The following is a 23,808-nucleotide window of genomic DNA, read 5'->3' on the forward strand; positions in this document are numbered from 1 at the left end:
TGAGCCTGTTGTATTCCCTTAATATGCCTCGCTTGGTCTTGTAGGCTTCTTCGATCTCCTTTGTCCACCATCACTTAAGGTAGTTGCCCTTTTTGTCCCTGACTACGAAGCTGGCTTCTTCACAGCTCTCCTCGAAGATCGATTGCATTTCCTCTGGATTGTAGATGAATTGAGGTTTAAGCTGGTTTATTAGCTCTGCTGCCTTGGATTTGTTGATTCGGATCATTTTGCCAGATACGACCGGGATCTCACTTCCTATTTCGATCTGAATGGATAGATGATTGCTCTTGAGGGACGACCTCCCAGGTAGTTTTAATGGCTAGACCACTAGTGGCCATGGAAAGGTCAATCGCTGAGCTATTCCTATGGACCGTAGTCATGCAGGTTGGGGAACCATCGTTCAGAAGAATGAATCTTGACGAACCCAAAATGCTGTTTATGAGGTTGCCCTTCGGACAGTTGGCCGATGAAAAATCCCAAGAATGATGGTGGCCGTTGAAGTCCCCTCCAATCAGCACTTCTCCTCTCATATGTTCCGCGACTTCGAAGAATTCCTGGATTTTTGTTTTTGTTTCGCTAGAAACACTTTGTCCCGGGGGAACGTAGACCGAGATTAGAGAAATAGGGTCAAATCCTTTGATAATTTTGATTCCGACCACTTCGACCGGGAGGAGGTCTTCCAGATCCAATCTTTCGTAGTCGAGGCTATCGTGTATCAGGATGCCAACCCCGCCGTATCCTTGGTTTCTCCTGGTGGATTCTAGTTTATAGCGAGCGAGTCTGAACGGTTCTTCTTTTTTTAGCCATATCTCCTCCAACAGGGCCACCTTGATGGAATTCTCCGTAAGGTAGTGACTGAGTTCTTCTCGGGTTTATGTCGGGCGAAGGCTCTGGACATTGTGTTGCAGGATTTTTAGCTTCTTACACTCCACTGTGGTTGCTCTGGTTGGTTCTAAGGTGATCTGTTGTTGTGAGGATGTCGCTTTCCATGATTTCCTGTAGGTCGCTGCCAATCTCTATTAGCAGGTGGTCCCTGTCTAGTTCCGAATCGACTTGCTGTATCCTTTGGGCTATTTTGAGTTGTAGGTTTCTCAACCCTATTAGCCACCGTTTGGCTCGTGCTACCGCCAGGAACTCTTGTCTCAACCAAGCGGTTACCTTCTCGAATTCCGTTGCTTTATGCGGGTTTGCCAGGCATCTTAGGCAGGGTTCTCTAAGTGGGGTGATCCAAGGTTGGGACGAGGTTTCAACCGGGTTTTGTCCGTCTCGGCTCATCCTTCTGGACCTGGGAGGGCCGGCACCTGTTCGGTGGGTGTTGCTTCGTTCTTCGCTGCGCTGGTCTACCTGTTCTCCATCTTCGAGTCTTGGAAAGGACGCTTCTTCCAGACCCTCAAGCGGGCTAAAGCGATTTTCCAACCTTGGAAAATGGGATTCTGCTTGTTTGAAAGATATCTGTTTCTCTTTCATCGCCTGGTGAATGTTGTGGCGCCGCTGTTTTTCTGGGCATTGTGGGTCTTCTGCTTTGTGGTTTCGTTTGCAGTTCGGGCATTTTGCCGCCCTATTGTAGTCCATTGTTGCGTGGCTCTCTCCGCAGGACCCGCAGCGTGTGCGAGACGTACAATATTTGGCCCCATGACCAAATCTCCAGCAATTCTTGCACTGTCGAACCGGGAAGATGTACAGCTCTGCTCTGAAACTGCATCCGAAGATTTTGACGCTCTTTGGCACTTGCCCTCCTTCCACTGTAACTTTGATGTTGTATGTTGCCTGTAGTTCCCCGTTTGCGCCTCTTCTTTTTATCCTCTCTATCTTGGTGATCGGGTAGTCCGCTTCAACGTGCTCCGCCATTTCTTCTTCCTCGAATGTCGGAGGTACTCCTCGGATGAATACGATGGTAGAGTTGTTTCTTCTGGGCTCGTACACCCTGAGGTTGTGCCTCTCTAGGTTCAGCCGGTTGACGTCTAGTACCGCTAGGGTATCAATTTTGAATCTGAATTTACCTAGCTTGTTGACTTCGCTGAATCTGGTGAACCCCTTCTCCATGAGGATCTTCCCGAGATGTGCTGGATGTTTTGGGAAGTCCTTCTCTGTGTCGACAAGCTCGAGTATGACCGAGTTGGGGGGATCAGGTACCGGGTCGCCGCCCGTGGTTGGATCGTCCGGCGGTTGGTTTTGGCTGTCCATAGCTCCAGTGCTGTCTTCCTTCATCTTTTGAGATTGCCTGGTTATCCTCCCATGTGCCGTTTTTCTGCTCTCCAGTGTCCTCTTCTGTTCTCCTAGAGCTACCGGAAGGCATTTTGCCGACGACTGATTTGTCACTTGCTTACTCTGGTCACCCTACACTATGAACCTTCCCCTGTTTGTTCTTGCTATTCTCCTGATCGTCCTACCTGCTACCGAATCGTTATCGAATGATTACACTCCTACTATCACTGCTTCTACGAAGGCCGTGTGGAATGCCACCGAATGGCAGAACCCCTGCCAGCACCACGAAGTGTCCCTTGGATCCGTTTTATTCCCAGATTTATTCTTTCTTTTTCCACGACAAAGTACAAAGGCGTCTGCTCAGGCTTGTTGATCAGCAACACGTCGACCGTTTTTCCTACTTTTCGCCGACGAATCGAGGTTAGACTCGCCAAAGGTTTGAGAGAATCGTAGATTTCCTGACGAATTTAACTTTTCCCCTGAAAATAGCATTTTCTATACAGCGCCCGGCAGTGCGGGGAACCGAATGTCACTGGTTTTGAACGGAATCACTCGATTTTTCACTGTATTTTTCCCGATTTTCATGCGCCCATTGCGGAGCAAACACTTTTCACGTTGAGGAAGACAATGTTTTTTTGAATAATCCTTGATTGCGTTTGTTATGTTTATGTTGATTTGTTTTGACAGCCGCATGAAAGCGCCGGTCTCACCGAGTGTCGATTAGTAACGTTTAACGCACGCTCACTTTATCTATCTTTTTTCATAGGCATTAACCTCAAAATGTATGGAATTCGATCTGTCAAATTTAGTTTGACAGCGGCTTGTTTCCTCGGATTGTCACTACCACACTCTCACACAGTGCACCAACACAACCGGACGTCATAATCGCTATGTTTACAATGGACCCCCCCCCCCCCGTTCCCAGTCTCTGATATCGCAGTCTCTGGCTTCAGATGCATCGTTCCAAGGCTCTGAGTTATGTTACACTGTTACTACATCGCTGAAGGCTATAGTTTTTGGTCGACTTGAGTCACTCTTCCAGTAACCATTTTCCGATTTTCACCACGGCAAGCCACAGGCACCGGCGATCATAGGTGAGTAAATTTCCCGACAACAGAGAGAGAGAGAGAGCGAGCGAGCGAGGACGTGAGAAATTTTCCCACACACATATTTTCTTCCCATCGTTCTCGATGGAGACGGCTTAAATTTGTCGCAGAAAGTCGCTCGATCAAAAAAGACGTCGGTGGTTTACGGTTCGTTCGCGCGCGCACTGCTCTCCGTCTCACTGTCCAACATCGAAATATCGCGCACATAATTTTAGTTATTTAAGGAAATTTTTCCGCAGCTTAGAAACGATAGGGAAAAAAACGGTGGCATTTTCCGACTTTTGGCGTAGTGCATTTGTCTTTTGTTCGATTATAATTATAGTTGATAGAGGTGTTTGATTTACGATCCGGTAGGTGTAAGATCCGCGAAAGGTGATATGAATAACGTTGGTTAAGGTAGCGAAAAGAAAAATTCGAGATCAGTTCAAAGATGGCCGTGTTCTTTCGACCGTGGTTCCTGTTGATGGTCGCAGCCGTGCTGGTGGCATGCCTCGTCGCCAGTGGCGATGGTTTCCGGTTACGTGACTTCGAGGTTGATGATAACCAACGGGCGTCGGTTGCGTTTGCCAAGAAGAAGATCCAAGGCAGAAGGGTCGTAATGCAAGAGGTCAAGAAGCGGGTGGTTGTAGACCAGGACGACGACGACGACGATGACGATGATGATGAGGAAGAAGGAATGGAGGACGACGAAGATGAGGAGGAGGAGGAACGGGCCGCTGAGAGCAAGTACAAGTTTGAGAGAGTGCGAAGAAGCTACAGGTTGTCTCCAGAACAGAAGAAGAAAGCGGATGGTACGAGGGCTCACTTCAAGGACGAGGTAAAATCAAGTAAGATCAAGGTGAGCAAGCCGGCAGTGGACGATGACGACGAGGACGACGATGAAGAAGAGAAATCGATTTTTAATCTCTACGGTTTGCTAGGATCGAAGAAGAGTAAGGGAAGTGTAGAAGATAAGGAGGAAGTTCATGTGAAACATCAGAAGAAGAAGGATGTTGTGGTAAAAGATGAACAAGACGATGACGACGACGAAGAAGATGAAAAGGAAAGTGGTGGATTGTTTGGGTGGCTTAAAGATCAAATAAGCGAAGGCTCATACAAAGAAAAAGATATTAAGAAGGAAGTTTACAAAGACAGTTCTGTTGAAGACGACGACGACGACGACGATGAGGATGATGAAAAAGAAGGTGGAATTTTCGCATGGTTGAAGAAGTTGACCGACAAAGTCGACGATGACGATCACGATAACGATAAACATGGCACCGATAAAGACGACGACGACGACGACGATGATGAAGATAAAGAAAAGGAAAATCCTCTGATCAACTTTGTTAGCAGCCTTCTGCAATCGGACAAGGAAGAAACCAGTGAGGAAATCAAGTTCCGTAAAGTTGGTGCCGAAAACGAAGAAGATGAAGACAGCTCTGCTGAGAAGCCCAAGCAGAAGAAAACCAAGGATTCCAAAATCGTCCAATTGCTCAACACAAGTCCGTTGAACTCGTTGTTCAAATCGGATGACATCCCGTCGGAAGCTCCCATTCAAACCGACCCGAAGAAGATCAAAAAGCTTCAGCACACTCCGTCCAAGGTCGTCAAGCAACGCATCGAAATATCCCCAGAAGACTTCGAATCGCTTCTGCTCCGGATTCCATCCTTCGTTCCGGACTATTCGCGGCTGAAGAACAATGAATGCCGCCGTCAAGGACAGATCTTCCAGCGTCAGCTGCGCGGAAAGCGTCTCTGGGCTCTGCAGATGATCGACGCCAGTGCCAAGGTGACTTCCGGTCTGCTGCGAGGCAATGCCAATCAGCTGGGTGATTACGATCTATGCACCGGAATCGCTACCAAAGTCAAGGTGAAAGAGGACGAGCAGGTCCGGATGCGAGGTAAGTACTGTCTCGCACATATCGACGTGGTAGCCGAGGATGATGACCTAAAGTTGCCGGTACACTTGCTCCAGGGCAGAGGCTTTATCAAGAGTACACTGAACGATGTGAGTATTCAGGGTGTGATCGCACACAATTGATCATAACCTGTTCTTACACCTTCCAGCCGGACCACTTCCTGCCCCGCTTTACTACGATCAACTGGGGCATCTGTCTGCCGGCAGCTTGCAACTACGAAGACGCCGGTAGCATAATTAAGAACTTTGTTAAACCATACAACACGACCGGGATCAAGTTGTTCTTGGAAATCGAAGAGGGCAACTGCCACGTGCGCCAAACTACCACGTGGACCAAGCTGTTCAAGGAAAACTGGCGACTAGTTGCCACGCTGTAAGTTTCTTTTATTTTCCCTTCGGTGTCAACCAACGATCTATTGTTTATCTCAATTCTACAGGGGCTTCTACACCTTCATCGTAGTCGTCACCGTGGTGGCATCCCTGAACGATTTCGGTATCATTCAAATCGAACCCCATACAAAGCTTCCTGCTTCGCAGAAATCCACTGACGAAAACAATGACGAATCAACCCCAACCGAACCTAGCGAAGACTCCAACCTGCTCCACCAGACGCTGATGTCCTTCTCGATTAAGCGTACCATGCGTCAGTTGATAGGCGGAGACGACGAAACCCTTGCCGGCAAGGAAGTCGTAGGGTGCCTTTCGGGACTACGCGCTCTTGCAACGATCGGTCTGTTCTGTGCCCTTCGTCTGATTCCGATGGGCTTTCAACCGTTCACCAATCGGAACGAATTCACCGAAAGCTTAAATACCCCGTGGAGTGTGGCCTTGCGGGTTTTGATGCTTTACGCCGATGTCTACCTGGTGGTCAGTGGCTTCCTCGCTGCCTTCCATATGGTTGGCGAGTACCAGCAGAAGCAAAAGATTGCCTGGTTCCGTCGGATTGTTGGACGGTATTTAAGGTTAGTGTCCCGGGCTAACGTCAATTTTTGAATTTTACATCAAACAACTCTTCCTTTCAGATTGACTGTGCCCTTGATTCCGGTGCTGATCTTCTACTCCGTCGTCTGGGAACATCTCGGAAACGGACCCCAGTGGGGTGACGTCGTCGTCAAGAACGCCAATCTGTGCAAACACAATTTCTGGAACAACATCCTCTTCGTCCAGAACTGGTACCCGGTAGAGGAATGCGTATGTTCTGCAAATTCTTGCCCATCTTAATCCAGCTTTCAAGTCCAAATTTTCGAATTTCAGTGCGCTCCTCACACCTTCCAGTTGGCAATCGAGATGCAGCTGGCCATCCTGGCACCACTGTTGCTCATCATCCTGACCGCGAACCCATCCTACGGCGTTGCAGCGTTTGTCTTGCTACACGGTCTCTCCACTGCGATGCGATTCGTTTCCACAACGGAAGATCGCCTCTCGCCTTACATCTACCACGGAATCCGGCTGACGCAGATCTACCGTACCGTCAATCTGAGCTTCTCGGAAACCCTGCACCGTGCAACGCCCTATCTGGCTGGTTTTGGCCTAGGTTATCTTCTCCGGGAGGGCGACATCCGCAAGCAGGTCGATCGCGGAATCCGTATGAGCGGTTGGATCGGTATGTCGATCGCCGTCGGCTGGTGCTTTATATTCCCACTGGACACTGCTGACAAGGACTTCCAGTACGATATAGGGGATGCGGCACAGTACGCTGCACTGGCACCTCTCTCATGGGCGCTGTCCATATGCTGGATCATCTACTATTGCTATACCCACGAAGGTAGCCTGCTGAACCGCCTCTTAAGCTGTCGCCTGATGACCTTCCTGAGTAAGATCTCCTACTCGGTATCGTTGATGCAGTTCCTGGTGTTCTTTTACTTTGCCGGAACGACCCGCGGTAGTGAGGTGTTCAGCTGGTCCGGATACCTGAATCGCACCGAAATATGTCTGTTGCTTGTTGGAGGAACTGTGCTAACGCTTCTGTACGACCTGCCTGTTCAGAACATCAAGGCGATGCTCGATCGGTCGGGAGTGTTCGATCGGATGGAGAAGAAGGACACCACCGTGGTGGTGTTGGCTCCTCCGAAGGAGGACGGACATGAGGAAGTAGTTCAAAATGGAACTTCGTCGACGGAGAAGCCGGTGGAAAATGGAAACGCTGCCTCTGATCTCGATGAACAAGGCGAGAAGACGGTGATAGAGGAGGAAGAGGCAGAGGAGAAGAAGGTGGAGGATGACTTTGCCAGTCCGTTCGATGATCGGGACGATGACTTTACGCCACGTCAGGTGAGGAAGCGGCAGACTCCGGAGCCGGAACCGAAGCCAGAGACGCCCACCAAAGGGTTCTGGGATGATGATGAGGAAAGGTGAGTTAATCCGTATATGATATGTTTTTTGATGTTTAAGCCTTACGGCCTTCTCTCCTTCACTCTCTTTTGCTTTCTGGTCAGCATACCTTCAAGCCTGACGAGATAACTGAATATGAATTATGAATTAACTACAGTGGGTTTGACGGTCAGCTTCAGATTTTGACGTAGGCCTACGTCTTTATTTACTGGGGGTCACATTACGAAATCGAAAATGAGGCTTGTAACGAAAAAGCGGCAGTTTTCAAATGCACATTTCTCAAAAGCATCAATGGGAAATATGTCATTCGGCCGACATTCGACGAAGAATTTATCAAACAATTTTTGTTATTAAATTTTTAATTGTTTATAAATAGCACATAATTGAAAATTGATCTAACTTTATGACCGAATTTATCTAATCATGCGCTTTCTTGCCATGACTTTCGAGAGTGTACAGACGAGCCGATAGCGGATCACTAACACAGACATCGATTCGAATACCAAAGCAGTAAATACCATTAAAAATTCAACCACCCATTGTTAATGCAACAGGAAATGGGTGAAGCAACATTTGCTATTTTGTGCATATAAATCCGATGATCATAAAAAATTATTGTGAATCTGTATCGGACCATCAAGGCTGGAACAGCTCGTCGTTAAATTGACAAATAGCTTAAACGTGACATTTGCATGGGGCCTAACTTAGCTCAGTCGGTAAAGGCACAGCTACAAAGCAAGACCATGCTGGGGGTGGCTGGGTTCGATTCCCGGTCCGATCTAGGAATTTTTCGGGTTGGAAAATTTCTCGACTTCCCTGGGCATAGAGTATGATTGATCTTGTCACACAATTATGCTAATGTAAAAATAGTACAGGCATCGGAAGCTCTTAATTAATAACTGTGGAAGTGCATCTAGAACACTAAGTTGAGAGAACGCAATAAGCTACTATGCGATAAGCAATAAGCTTCAAATGCGAAGAAAAAGAATATGGCATGTGCATAAGATGTTCTAGATGTTCTCCAAACTGTCCTGGAGTTCAGATTACTTGATCTCCAGGATCAAGCAAGGCATGCACTGGACAGTTAGTTACTGACCCCACTGATCTGTTGAAACGATCAACTTCTTTAAGTTACGTCGTACAACCAGCCATCAAATTCTCGGCATGATCCGCATCAACTCCGAGACATCAAAATTGACTATAAGTGAGGCACAAAAACTCTATGAACTTGTTTGGACTTGTGTCCAGGGTTCTGCATTTTCGAAACAAAGAAAAGAAAATGAACTCTCCGTAGAATCGCTTCATTTCGAGCAATATAATTTTCGTGTAAGTCATTATGGTTCTTGTTATCGAGTCACGATGAACATTCCTCCTGTCAAACATGACTTGGCTATCGCTTGTTTGTGTTCGTCAAGATCATCAGTTCATTTCATTTGAAGCTAAGATTTGTTTCAATTGACGCAATTTCACTTTCACTTCAATTCGGGGCTCATTTGACTTGTCACGCGTTGCGTCGTCAGGCATCATCAAAATATATGTAGTATCCGGATAGTATCTGCACAATATCGGTTGTCGGTTGAGTATTTTCAGAACGGGGACGCGTAGATGCCGAAAATCGATATTCGACACCATTTTGGAATCTAAGATGGTGGCCATCGGGTTTCAGAAAAAGTATCAAATACGCTAAGTGTTGAATCGATGAGAAGTGAAAAGCCCGCACTGATATCCGAACAGCTTATATATTTAATTTTGTGTATGTGTTTCAAATTTATAATTTGATTTTGGTTTAGTTTTACAAGTTGGTTTTAGGTTAGAATAGAACTTACAATTCAGTGGCGATTTTTGCTCGAATGGCCTTTCTGGTCAGCATTCAACCGCTAGCTGTATAATCCTAAGTAGATGTAATTCTTGTTTAAGTTTTTAAGTCTAATTTACCTTCACTACCCGTAGTAACTATTTAGATTGAAGCTAGATGTAAGTAGGATTAACTAATTTAACTTTCTTTAGTAATTTTTCACCCGCGTGTATCTCGTTCAATTATTTCTTTTTCGTTCCTGCAGACTGACGTTTCGACACAGAGAGTTTGTCGCGCGTAGACTCGCCGCTCGTGTCGTGATGTTCAGACGGCCGGGTTGCTAATTCAACCGTTCAATCAGTCGATGTCCCTGTGCTACCACTAAGGTATGGGTATTTTCGGAACGGGAACGACGTGTAGATGCTGAGAATAGATATTCGACGCATTTGTAGGGTATTTAACACTTCTTTTGAAATCGGAGGCCATCATGTTGAATTTCAAGATGGCGGCATTGATTTACAGCCTCTAGAACCCGATTCCAAAAGTTCCCACATTGATCGATATTTGACAGTTTTTCACACTTTTTCTGAACCAAAGCCACCATCTTAGATTTTAAAATGGCGTCAAACATCGGTTTCTGGCCTCTAGAAGTTACTGAAATTTCAATAATACCTATATTGATGGGTATTTGACAGTATTTCTCACTTTTTATGAAAACCAGAAGTCGCCATCTTGGATTTCAAGAAGGCGTTTGACATCAATTCTCGGCATCTAAGTGTCATCCCTGTTCCGAAGATATCAATATTTTAGGGTATTTCCAGCTGAACATTGCATAAGGTCCTAAGTAACATTGACAGATTCTCTTCGTCGACTTTCTCTTTGTTCCCCAACGGCCATGTAATGACATTCCCAGGTATTTTTATCTAGCATATAATTTGACAAACACAACAAGAAACGGTTATTTTCTCAAGTTATTTACGAAAGAGAAAAGTCGACGAAGGGAATCGATCAACGCTACTTAGAACCTAACGCAATGTACAGCTTGATTTGACACTTTTCCTCAAATCGGAAGCCGTCGTCTTGGATTTCAAAATTGAGTCGGATATCAATTTCCGGCTTCTAGACGTTACCCCGATTCTTAAAATAAACGTATAGGTAGGGGAAATGACGGCTTCGGCATGACAGACTATTTTCGGCAACACAAATTGAAACACTATTTTCACTGGATTTTCTTACGAAAACACTTCGCTGAATGCATGCAAACGATTCTTTATGCTTTCAGCTTCAATTTGACTATATTTTTACCACTGAGAAAAAGCAATCTAGCAGGGTTTTCTTGAAATGAAACAAACGCACTACAAATTGTAGCTGATTTCGAGTTGCCGATAATAGAACAGCAGATTTACATGCAGTTCAAATGGAACGGTTGCCGAAGAAAAACTGGTTGCCGACAATACTCGCTCTCACTAGAGAAGATTGGAGCTTTGTAAAAGCGTTTCAAAACAGTTTTTGACAATTCTTTCGACTGAAATTGTTAGAGCAGCTGGCAGCAAAAGATTGTAAACAAACCAATACTGCATATGTGTGCGTTCCTTAGAGAAAAGGGCTATAGAAATAAGGTCGCTGCTTAGGTTGCCGAGAATACGTAAATTCCCCTATTTGATATAATTTCCCACTTTCTTAAACTGGAAGCCGTCATCCAGATTTAAAAAAATACTGATATTGATGGGTATTTGACAGTATTTCCAATATTTCTTGAAGTTGGATTTAACAATCGCGTCGCACATATATGTTCAATATCTAGACGTCACCTTGATTCCAAAAATACCCATGTTGTTGGGTATTTTACAGTATTTCCCACTTTTTTCTGAAATTGTAAGCCTCCATCTTGAATTTCAAAATGCCGTTGAATATTGATTTTCTTTCTCTAGACATCATCCCGATTCTAAAAATTCCTATATTGATAGAAATTCGACAATATTTCCCATTTTTCTTAAACTGGAAGCCACCATCTTGGATTTCAAAATGGTGTAGAATATAGATTTTCATCCTCTTTGAATCCTTTTGAAAGCATATCCCAGTTTTCTTAAGCCGCCATCATGGAATTTGAAATGACGTCGATGATCGATTCCCATCCTCTAGATGTCATCCCGATTCCAAAAATACCCAGATTGATAAGTATTTCACAGTATTTCCCACTTTTCCTGAAATCTGAAGTCGCTATCTTGGATTTCAAAATAGGGTCGGCCATCGATTTCCGGCCTCTAGACGACATGCCGATTCCAAAAATACCTATATTGATGGGTATGTCACAGTATTTCCCACTTTTTCTTAAACTCGAAGCCGCCATTTTTTCAAAATGGCGTCGTATATCCATTTTCGTTCTCTATATAGACGTCACCCCATTGCAAAAATACCCATATTGATGGGTAGGAGTCAGTATTTCACACTTTATCTGAAATCGGAAACCGCCATCTTGGATTTCGGGCTCGAAAGGATTAAAAGTCGACAGTATTTCCCACTTTTTCTTAAGCCGGAAGCTGCCATCATGGATTTAAAAATGGCGTCGGATATCGATTTTCATCCTCTAGACATCTTCCCCGATTCCAAAAATACGTATATTGATGGGTATTTGAAAGCATATCCCAGTTTTCTTAAACCGGAAGCCGCCATCATGTTATTTAAAATGGCGTCGGTGATCGATTCCCATTTTCTAGATGTCATCCCGATTCCAAAAATAAACAGATTGATAAGTATTTGACAGTATTGGTATTACCCACTCTTCCTGAAATCTGAAGCCGCCATCTTTGATTTCAAAATAGTGTCGGACATCGATTTCCGGCCTCTAGACGACATGCCGATTCCAAAAATACCTATATTTATGGGTATGTGACAGTATTTCCATAGAGGTAACTCTAAGAGCAAAAGGTCTCGAAGAAACGTGCTCAACTTTTTGGATCAGCTCTGGTACTATCTTCGGTCCCAAGCTAATCAATTCACCCCTCGAAACATAGGAAAATCCACTAACCCCTCATTTTATCGGTCAAACTTTCATAGCGAATCAAAACAAACATAGTGTAGTACTAGAATTTTGACAAGAATGGGGTACGCTTATAGAAGTACTTGGGACCAATAGGCTAGTCAAGTAGGGAGCCAATTTAAAATCGTTAATTTCGTATTGATTGTTGGTATTTCCCACTTTTTCTTAAACTGGAAGCCGTATATCCATTTTCGTTCTCTATATAGACGTCACCCGATTCCAAAAATACCCATATTGATGGGTAGGAGTCAGTATTTCCCACCTTATCTGAAATCGGAAACCGCCATCTTGGATTTCAAAATGGCGTAGGCCATCGATTTCCGGTCATCCCGGTTACAAAAATACCCATGGTAAATTTGACATCCACGTGCACAGATCTATGCGCATGCGCTTAAATGAACTGAGTGAACAATCTACAAAAGTCAGAAAACTGCGCGAATTTGAATCGAACAGTCTCGCTTCAATGGGAAAGCAACTTCATTTGACAATGAAAGACGAAATGAACACGAGTCGAGCCAAAACAAACAGCATGAAAACTGATCGAAAGTGGTTCTGTTGATGTTGAAGGGGACCTGCTCGAAATTGAAAGTCACTTGATGATTTTCGATTGAAAGTGGCTTTGTTGGGGAAGGGCAGGGTATCATCACTGAGGACTTCGTGCAGGCCGTGAGTGATCCAGTAGATCAAATAGTAGGACAGTTTTGAGAACATTGAACACCTTATGCACATGGAATGGAAACCTTAATGATGTACATAATCTCTATGAACCTGTTTGGAGTTGTTGCGTAACTAAGGGAAATGTATCAGTCTTCGTTGATACGGTAGATCATTTGGTCGGAACTCCAGGATAATTTGGAAATCCTCGAGCATCTTATACACATCAAAAGAAATTATAAGTGATGTGCAAAATCTCAATCAACATTTTTGGGTAGGTATTCTCACTGAGGACATCGCACAGGCCTTGGTTGATCCAGTAGATCAAATAGGTTGAACTCCTGGCTAATTTGGAGGTCCTAAAACACCTTATACACATGGAATTGAAACGTAAATGATGTGCATAATCTCTATGAACCTGTTTGGAGTTGTTTCGTAATTAATCAGTCGTTTTTGATCTAGTTGATCATTTGATCTGAACTCCAGGATAATCTGGAGAACCTTGATCATCTTATAAACATCAAAAGAGATTATAAGCGATGCTCAAAAACTCTATGAACATGTTTGGGTAGGTATTAAAACTGAGGACATCGCGCAGGCCTTGGTTGATCCAGTAGATCAAATAGCCTGAACTTCTGGACAATTTGGAGTACGTAGAACATGTTGCAGCCAAACAAATCCATCTAAAATTATCAAATTGGGTTTAATCAACATGGCAGTGTTGCTAAAGATATCGTCGCTGCCCAGATTAAAGTATGTGTTCGTTAACATAATAACTTTATATGGTTTTGGCGATCTAGGCCTTTGAGTTGATCATATTTTTCCTGTATAGCTGACACCCGCAACTACAACTTTGCTGAAGAAAGTATGTAGCTACATATTACGTTTGATTTTATGCAATCAATCATATATGACCATGTGGGCTCGAAAGGATAAAAAGTCAAGTTCATTTCGCATATCTACCTTTTCGATAAAAGAAAGGCACGCACTGCTGGCTAGGGGAATCAATATGGGATTTATTTTAATGTCGTCCACATCTCATTTGAAAATCGTTCACTCTTTGTAGCACCGTCCCGAAACCCGTTTTCAAGGCCCCGTCCCCAACGAAAACCACCATGGAGACCGAAGAGGAAGAAGTAGAAGAAGTCGAAGTGGAAGAAGAGGAAGAGGAGGAAGAAGAAGAAGAAGACGAAGAAGAGGAAGAGGAAATTGACGAGGAAAAGGAAGTCATCCGCAGACCAACCGGCAGCCAGTCCAAGGACGAAGAAGAACACGAAAAAGAGAAACCAGAAGTCACAACTACTACGACCACCAACAGAAGTTCTTCGTTCAGTCCCCCGTATAGGCGCCGCCAGTGGCGTACGTGGGACGACTAACCGGGACTGCCGAGCAAACGAAAACAAAATTGAAGAACTCAAAAGACATTTGATTAAAAATAAGCAGGTGATTGGTTTTTTATTGATATGGAAAATTGGTTAAAGTTCCATGGAAAGTTGTACGCTAGTACAAGAAACGAACTCTATTCTAAAGAAGAAAAAAAAAACAAAACAGTGGGTCAACTGCAACCACTAAATTCTTAACTTTATCATATCACCTCCCTTCTAAAAACTAGTCACATAATACTTAAATGATAGGAAAAAAAAATCACTTTCGCTAGCTATCTCAGAAGCCATTTCACTTAACCTATTAATATTGTTCACCAATGCAGCTCGTATCACGCACCCGAATCGTCCGATGTGCTTTGGGTAGAAGCCGTTCCGATGCTGTTGTTGGCGACAGAACCGTTACCATCTGATTCTGGGCTGTAGTGGTGATTGTTCGTGGCCCGACCACTGACCGGACGTGCCCGCCGCAGGACGATCTTCTCGATCCCATGAATGGGCGATTCAAACACCAAACACAGCACCAGGGCCGCCAGGAAGGTGAGAACCACGTGCGAAAGGGTTACCGTCGTCTACGGAATGGAAAACACAACTCTTAATAGGCTTCATGTACAAGATTGGGCGTAATGCTTACCAGGCCGACCACATCCCCGTACAGAGGGACCCTCTGGGAGGCAGTAAAGTACAGTTCCACCAACCCGTTCGTCAGGTAGGCGCAGTAGGTTAACCGGCTGATCGGGACCAGTACTCGTGAAGAGAGGAACTTCTTCAGCGGTCCAGCGTGACCGGTGACACAAGCTAGCACTAGCCATCCATTGGACATGCTCCAGCCCAGCCGATGCAGTGCCGCGTAGAGGGCATTGTACAGGTAGTTATCCGTTCCGGTCGATTGGTAGAACATGGAAATGCCGAACATCGATACCGTTCCGATTACCGTTGAAGCCACCCAGCAGAAGAACAATTTACGCTTGCCGATCGTTATGCTGTGCGGGTAAAATAATGATAAGAAGCTAGATCTAGGAATTTTACCTGTTAGTCCTACTTTTGCTGTTGCATAATGTGCACCAGATAGCCCACAGCCAGTCCGAAGATGTAGCCCGTCGCTCGCATATGCGTCTTTACGTAGACGTTTGCGAAATACCAGTTGGAGGTCAAGTCGGTCACTTCGCTGCAACAGAAAATCGATATTCACCTATCACAAAAAAAAACACACACAATTTCTTTAACTCACTCCACAAAGATCATCAGCGATGGATCCAGCTTTCCGTAGTAGGTCACAAAGAATGGAATAGCTATGGAAATAAACGCCACCGTCGCGAGCAGAGCCGCGCCCACTCGTCTACCGTACCGCCACAAAGGATACAGCAGCAGTGGTGCCAGGACGAACAGTTGTGAATCTGCCGCCAGGTACCAAGACTGGAACATACAGATCCGATCCGTTCCGAGGTAGTTGTTGATGTAGAGTGCGTTTCGCCACCAGCTCTCTCGACAGCGGGCCTGTTCCAGCTGCATTTGTTGATCCCATAGGGGACCGCTGCCCAGCCGCGGAAGCCACGTGGCGTACAGGGCAATGATGGCGCCATACGCCGGAGTCAACCGCATGTAGCGGAAGATGTACAGCAGGCCAAAGTTGACCTTGCCGTGGCGTTTGTCCAGCTCGATTAGTAGAAGGCGCGCGAATAGGAATCCACTCAACAGAAGAAAGGAGTCCACCAGAAGCGGCGAGTTTATAAGGAAGGCGTTCCGCACGTACGTGGATTGCTAAAATGGGAGGAATTGAAGTGAGGGGTGAGTAACTGGTTATGTGATCTGAATTTTAATCTGATCCGATGCAATTTTTTTCTTTATTTATCCTGTTTAGATTTCCGCTGGATGATATTTGGAATGCTGTGATTGGGGACGAATTTTGGTAAATGTGAAACTCAAGAATCAATTGCATAAGGTGGGAAAAGACGAGTGAGTCGACGACCGAGTCGGAGCTGTCGTTCCTAGTTGGAAGACGGTTTTCGACAGAGAGTGCTCGACTGGCTGGACTGCTGATAAGGATAAGAAGGCGGTTTGTGAGTTGGTGCAGTTTAAAGAAGATCCGACGGAATGCTGAGAAGATTCAGCGGTGATCGGTGCATGGATGATGTGAAGGCATCATTCACTAGCAGTTGTTTTTTATATAAGTGTACACCCCCCCAAAAGCAAACATTTTCACCACTCAAACCAAGTACTCAACAAATGAAGAAACATTCTAGAAGACATGCTATACACTCAATAGTTTCGGCACTTTTTTGATTTCGTCCCACTTGGGTGCCGGGAACCTTTAGGGTGGAACAGGGGACAAATGCACCCCGGATAAAACGCCCGATTTGGTTTTTCATAGCTATTCCGCTCTTAATTCTGGGATTGTTTGGGTCAAAATGCTAGTTTAAGTACTAAACTAACACCACAGACAAACAGGCATGACACATTGAATATTTCTCATTGTAAAACATCGCAGCAAAAGCACTAGCGCCATCAGTTGAGCACACCGTGATGGGCAGTACGACTTTTGAGCGGTGCCGTGTTTCCTAAAAATGAACATATGATGTAATGCTCGCGTAACTTTAGAAAAAGTCCTATCAACTTTTACAAACAACTTGTTAGGCCCTTTTCTCACGAGCCGAAGAACACCCACGCAAACCAAACCACTATCGGTAAGGGGAGAATTCACCCTACCCGATGGTGTTGTTGGTTTGCATGGGCGTACTTCGGTTCGCGCGAAAAATGTCTAACAAGTTTTGTGTACATAAGTTGATAGGCCATTTTTAAATGTTACGCGAGTATTATTCATGTGTTCATTTTTAGTAAACACGGCACCGCTCAAACGTCAAATTTTTTCATGCAGGAAGGAGAATACAGCGAATTTCACAACACTCGCTGAGGAGTTTCCACTCGATCCGGATAAACCATCAACTGAGCAGGAACATCTAAAAGAAAAATCAAACCTTTCCGTTTCTAATTCAACGGTTGAAAGTTCAGGTATATGTTTGGAATTTAGATATTAATTGTTTTAATTATTGTTATAATAGTTATCCATACAGTGTTCCCATTTTAACCTTATTCTTATTAAATAGACGCGCCAGACGTTCCATCAAGTTCCTCCAAAGTGACTGGTTCTGTCTCGTTGAAAAAGCCGGGTTTCAGTAAAGCAGTAAAACCTGTCGTCTAAATTTATTCTTGTTTTTTAGGTCGATCAAATGTGTCCAATGGCAGTCAATCAAATATAAATGACTCAGACGAATTATCAAAATCTACTCCTGAAACCGCAAAAAGCATTAAAAGGAAAAGAGGCAGAACCTTAAAAGAACCGAAAGCAAAGGTAATTCATCGATATTCTCTAAAATGGCTTGATTCACCGGACCTAATGTGTTTCGAGAAGTACCAAAATGATACGCTGTTTGCATTCTGCAAAATATGCGTAGATAAACTTGGCATCGCTCGTGATGGAAAATAAAATTTGAAAACCCACTTAGCACTAAATGCCACCGCAAAGCAGCAGCCAGATTGGACACGCCACTGGTGTTAGAGTCAAAATTATGATTCTACCTCTTTTGATAAAATCAGCGAGGCTGAACTTAAAATATGTTCATGGGCGTTGGCACAAAACGTGGCCTTCGCTGCTGTTGATAAGCTTGCGGAAGTGTTAAATGCTTTTCAAAGTTGCTGCAAAAATTGAGGAGAACAAAAACGGCGTCAGTTTCAACAACTTTCGGTTATTGCGATGACTCAGCATGATGAACTTGTCGCTCAGATGAGACACAACGACTTCTCCATCATTATTGCACTAGTATAATTGTGTGCCAAGTACAATCATGACTTCTATGCCCAGGGAAGTCGAGAAATTTTGCAACCCAAAAAATTCCCACGCCAGACCGGGAACCGAACCCAGCCACCTCCAGCATGGTCTTGCTTTGTAGTTGCTCCATCCTGATTCAGCGAGGCAAATTCTATTAAATGAATTGCAAATGGTCGAAGGTGGCGTCCCGTAACCTCACTTTTTACCTGTGCATCAACTTTCAAAACCAGATTTAATGCCATATCATACTCGAATCGGTTGAAAAATACACTAATATACTATGCATTGCAAGCAATATTTTGATAATTCAGTGCTAACATTTGAAAACGGCACAAAAGCCATTTGTAAACAAATGGTTTGTGGGCCCTTTACTCACTACTTGAAGTACACCCACGCGACACAACAGCAACATCGGGTAGGGGAAATTTTCCCCTTCCTGACGATGCTGTTGGTTTGCGTGGGCGTTCTTCGGGTAGCGAGTAAAGGGCCCACAAACCATTTGTTTACAAATGGCTTTTGCGCCGTTTTCAAATGTTAGCACTGAATTGTTTATGTTTTGAGAGTTGGTGCACAGGTAGATCGAAGTGTGCCCTGCTTCTAAACGGACGCGACATTTTTCCTGTTGTCAAATTGTTCGTCTATGATTTTTCGTCGCGTTTAATTTTCTGCTGTCACTCGATAATGTTTTTTTTTTTAGAAAAGCGTGTGACTACAGGATCTGATGGCCGAAAGAAGAATATTTCCAAGTGAATTTTCAATGTAATTCCACAAGTCGGAGCTGTGTATCGGTTTTCCTCGGTTGTCAGTTCCGTCGGAAGTTTAGTAGTTTCTCCTGCGGGAGCGGAAGAATCGGACACCTTGTTTATGATAGAGATTCAGATGATGTTCTGTGTATGTTATGGAGTAGGACCGGTACCGTGATCGTTCTGTTACATGTTTTGTGGAGTTTCAATGCCTGCAGCTTGCAGTCGTCAGGATGGGATAATGGAAAACATAGGGAGACATACGGTGAGACCGTTCTATTTTTATGTTATTATTATTATTCTATAGATATGCAGGCATGGAAAATCATTTGCATTCATTTTCATTAATTTGCCTCTAACTTTTGTTATCAACAAAATTCCGTAAAATGATGTATGAAGCTTTTGTTGGTTTTAATGTTAGCTACAACTTTTGTCAGTAACTCAAATCTGTATCGGGGAAACAACATTAGGGCAGTCGACAATCTGAATCTCTACTTCATGCTGTCAACAATTTGATTTCCAAATAGGCGAGAATATGTCAAATGGTTTTCATAACTAAAGGTACCATTTCGGCGCGTGCTAAGTAGAAGTGGAAACATACCCGCTACATGTAGCGGAAGAGGACATGGTAAAATTCTACAGTGACCATAAAAAAACTGGTTTCAATGAGAGCTAAAAACTTGCAACATGAAATTGATAACTTCAAATCCACCTGTTAAAAACCACTTGTTAAAAACAGGGGCCTCCCATAGCTCAGTCGGTAAAGGCGCAGCTACAAAGCAAGACCTTGCTGGAGGTGGCTGGGTTCGATTCCCGGTCCGGAATAGGAATTTTTCGGGTTGGAAAATTTCTCGACTTCCCTGGGCAATAGAGTTATTATACTCGCCACACAATTATACTATTGCAGAAATGGTACAGGCATCGAAAGCTCTCAATTAATAACTGTGGAAGTGCATCTAGAATACTAAGTTGAGAGCACGCAATAAGCTAATATGCGATATGCATACGGATAGAAATCTCCTTATACCTTTTGGCAAATTTCCATTGCTGATTATTCATAAAATGTATAAGTCAACTAATAAGCAGACGCCTTGCAAAAAGTTAATAAAGATCATGTGTCAAATGAAATGTATAAGCGGTCAAACATACCTTTTATGCATTCTAGTAGGACCTATGTGGTTTGTCTTATGGAATGTATGCTGATGCTTTTGCAAAAATGTATAAGTGAAAGACATGAATTAAATAATTGATTTTCGTTTCGTGGAATAAGCTTGAAATGCGAAGAAGTAGATCCAAAAACACACAAAATCAGTAATTTCAGGAATGGTAAAGATGGCTCCATTATTGTTGAGTGTGCAACAGAAGCTAATCTAAATGATGTGAAAAATGGTATTGAAAGCAATCTGGGTGAAAAATATAGTGCTGTTGTTTCCACTTCGGTGCCAAGATTGAAAATAGTGGGCATGAGCGATCAGTTTTCCTCCGAGGTCTTCATTGACTACTTAAAAAGTCAAAATGAAGACATCGCTATAAATGATGTAAAAGTAGTGATGTCGATACGTATAAATGTTTGTTATGTGCGAAAAAAGTAAATGTAGGGTTTGATCGGTGCTCGATAGTTCCCGCGATTAATGTGTAGAGATGCTTCAAATGTGGAGAATTCGGATACAAGAGCATGGATTGCAAAAATTGTGATAGATGCTCTAGGTGCAGCCAACAACACAAAACGTCGGAGTGTACGTCATTAATTGTTTGAAAATGAATAAAGAACGTAAAATGAACTTAGACGTCAACAATGCCGCATTTAGCTCTGAATGTTTGCTTTATAAAAGACTTTTTGATCAGAAAAAAAAGCAGCTTGCGTTTCAATAAATAGCAGCCAAGCTCCAGGAATGTGAATCAATTCGATTTTTTGTATTTTAATATTGCGGGGTTGTCAACAAACTACGTAGCATCAACAATCAATACGAAACTAACGATTTAATATTGGCTCACTACTTGAATAGCTTATTGGTCCCAAGTAAACGATAAACGTACCCCATTCTAGTCGAAATTCTAGTACTACACAATGTTTGTTTTGATTTGCTATGAAAGTTTGACAGATAAAATGAGGGGTTAGTGGATTTTCCTCTGTTTCGAGGGGTGTATCGATTAGCTTGGGACCGAAGATAGTACCAGAGCTGAGCCAAAAAGTTGAGCCCATTTCTTCGGGACCTTCTAGTCTTAGAGTTACCTCTATGTAATTATGGTGTTTTGTCTTGTCCCAGTTCTAGTGACCAGCATTTTTTTGAAGTTTTAGAGAACTGGCTCGAGACATTAATTGATTCTAGAAGATTAAATATATTAGCTAGAGATTTTAATATTAATTGGCGTGGCAACCATAATTCGAATCATTTGAAGCGTTTAGCTTAGTTTTTTAATTTAAACAAACGGTAAATGAATATAAGCGTATTTCCAGCCACAGTAGAACTTTAATTGACCACGTTTATTCCAATTTTGATTCCATCTGTTCAGTTACGGATACTGATTTGAAAATAACCGATCATGAGACCTTAGTGATTATTGTCGTAGACCATGTTAACGATAACGATAATTTTGTAAAATTGAAATGCTGGAGGAAATATTCTAAGCAAGCTGTTTCGAATCTTGTTGAGAGGAGCGTGGATTTTCCATTCGCGGCCGGTAACTGTTCTTAATAACGCTTTGAAAACGTGTACCAATCAACTAGTTGAGCAAAAGTTTGTTTCTTTGAAAAACTCGAACAGCTGGTACAATTTGGATCTTTTGCGTCTTTAACAGAAAAAGGGACAAATGGTACACAAAGTTTTGTAGATCAAATAATGACAATCATTGGACTAGGTACACAATCGCGCGTAATAAGTATTCACAATCGATAAAGAAAACTCGTTGTGAATATGTTCAAAGGAAGATTGATCACCATCAAAACAACAGCAAAGAATTATGGAAAAAATTGAAATCTTTATTAAAACCTAGTAATTGCAAACCGCGGTCCATAACTTTTAATGGCACATTAGAACAGTCAGAACAAGTAATTGCATCTAAGTTTAGTGATTATTTTGTCGAAAGTGTTTCATTGATAAATCAATCCATTGAATTGGTCGATGAACCTGACGAAATAAAACAGCCAGTTAATAGTAGTTGTAGATTTGAAGTTTTTCACCCAATTACATTAGATGAACTTAGACTTATTTGTTTTTCATGAGGAAAATTGGCTGGAGTAGATAATGTTAATGCTAGAGTTATTCAAGATTGCTTTCATGTCATTGGCCACATCATGCTGGACCATATTAATGAATCATTGCAAACTGGACATGTGCCACAAATTTGGCAGGAATCCTTAGTGGTTCCTATTCAAAAAGTTGCTGGAACGATTAAGGCCGAAGAGTTTCGTCCCATCAACATGTTGCACACACTAGAGAAAATTTTAGAACTTGTTGTTAAAGGCCAGCTGTTGGAGTATTTTAATAGTAATAGTTTGTTGATACCAGAACAATCGGGATATCGGGAAGGTCATTCTTGGGAAACCGCGTTGAATTTGGTGTTAGCAAAGTGGAAAAATAACTTGGAGTGTAAAGATACGATTGTTGCTGTTTTTTTGGATCTTAAACGCGCTTTTGAAACAATTTCTAGGCCCTTATTGTTGAGATCAATCAAGCGCTTTGGAATTACGAGTGCTGCATATAAATGGTTTGAAAGCTATTTGTCTGACCGAACTTAACGGACTGTTTTTAATGATTCTGTTTCCAGTCCCGTGGGGAATAACCTTGGAGTTCCCCAGCGAAGTGTATTAGGGCCCCTGTTATTTATTATGTATATCAATGACTTGCGACGTGTTTTACGATTTTGCGACGTTAATCTTTTTGCAGATGATACTGTGTTATTCATTGCAGCTAAGGATTTAGATGATGCCGTTTTACACTTGAATGAAGATTTGCATTTTCTAAGTAGATGGTTAAAGTATAAGCAATTGAAATTGAATACAAGTAAAACTAAGTTTATGGTAATTTCGCGGAATAGAGTAAATGAGAACGTCTCTGTTGTAATTGATTATGAGACTGATGAGATGATGAGGTTACTAGTGTAATAGGATGCTTTGTTGATTGTTCATTAACTCTTGATTGCTTGTAATACTTATGAATATTTTAGGTGGACAAAAAGGCGAACTAAGAGGTGGACGCCTGAGCTTTTCCACATTTATATCGCTGTGAAGTAACTGTAAACTCTAGAGGGAATTTATATCTGTAACTGTAACCAGTTCGATTTTGTTTGCAAACCTGGTTTAATTGCCATATTTAACTATCTTAAAGATATATCGTCCAGCTCAAATCGTTGTAGGGGTAAGAGGTGGGACCATCATCATCATCATCATCATAACCAGGCCCAGGAGACAATTTTTAGTTCCTCATTCCAGGTCCCAATTATTTGCCGCTGAGAAGCTGTTCCGAAGCCAAGTAGAACCTCCACGAGGCGTCTCATCATTAGTTCCATCATTCGTAGAGTCGCAGCGTTGAACCTAACTATTGGCCACGAAAAGGCTTGCCAATGCACATCAAAAATCGACTACATACATCCGAACATTTGTTTATCTCAAATCGAAGGAAGACATTCCGCGTAACTACCATTAACCGGACTAGTTCATATTGATCTTCATCTAGCTTCGTCTAAAATTTGGACTTCTACATCAACACATGTCAGGCAGCCTTCAGGTTTAATTGGCTAAACTTGGTGAGTTCGTACCATTTTGTAAATTTTTATCCATTCAAACCAGTAACGTTGGGGATCACCTTTTTTGTGGTGCGTTACTG

The 23,808-nt window shown here is 43.0% G+C and overlaps 2 protein-coding genes across 2 annotated transcripts in view; one reads left to right on the top strand and one right to left on the bottom strand.

Moving 5' to 3' along the window:
* The first annotated feature begins 3,410 nt into the window (after nt 1-3,410).
* Nucleotides 3,411-14,577, top strand: LOC135697157 (uncharacterized). Its single transcript, XM_065216768.1, has 6 exons — nt 3,411-5,301; nt 5,361-5,584; nt 5,649-6,173; nt 6,234-6,402; nt 6,466-7,562; nt 14,098-14,577. The coding sequence occupies exons 1-6, from the start codon at nt 3,742-3,744 to the stop codon at nt 14,405-14,407; spliced, it is 3,885 nt and encodes a 1,294-aa protein (XP_065072840.1). The 5' UTR covers nt 3,411-3,741; the 3' UTR covers nt 14,408-14,577.
* LOC135697166 (nose resistant to fluoxetine protein 6-like) overlaps nt 14,456-23,808 on the bottom strand; it is a 36,787-nt gene continuing 27,434 nt past the window's right edge. Inside the window, exons 3-6 of the mRNA XM_065216782.1 lie at nt 15,645-16,174; nt 15,456-15,581; nt 15,048-15,396; nt 14,456-14,985 (exon numbers count right to left, since the gene is read on the bottom strand). Of these exons, the coding sequence (XP_065072854.1) occupies nt 14,746-14,985; nt 15,048-15,396; nt 15,456-15,581; nt 15,645-16,174 (1,245 nt within the window). The 3' untranslated portion in view covers nt 14,456-14,745. The remainder of the gene's footprint in view (nt 14,986-15,047; nt 15,397-15,455; nt 15,582-15,644; nt 16,175-23,808) is intronic.

Source organism: Ochlerotatus camptorhynchus, unplaced genomic scaffold, assembly GCF_037179485.1.
Source record: "Ochlerotatus camptorhynchus isolate MF236.1 unplaced genomic scaffold, CSIRO-AGI_Acam_v1.1 ptg000067l, whole genome shotgun sequence".
Taxonomy (NCBI): Eukaryota; Metazoa; Arthropoda; class Insecta; order Diptera; family Culicidae; genus Ochlerotatus; species Ochlerotatus camptorhynchus.

Excerpts from the sequence above, each read along its gene's own strand:
- LOC135697157 (XM_065216768.1), top strand. The coding sequence starts at position 3,742 with ATGGCCGTGTTCTTTCGACCGTGGTTCCTGTTGATGGTCGCAGCCGTG. Across the intron at positions 5,302-5,360 it reads TCAAGAGTACACTGAACGAT|CCGGACCACTTCCTGCCCCG; the intron begins GTGAGTATTCAG and ends TACACCTTCCAG. Across the intron at positions 6,174-6,233 it reads ATTGTTGGACGGTATTTAAG|ATTGACTGTGCCCTTGATTC; the intron begins GTTAGTGTCCCG and ends TCTTCCTTTCAG.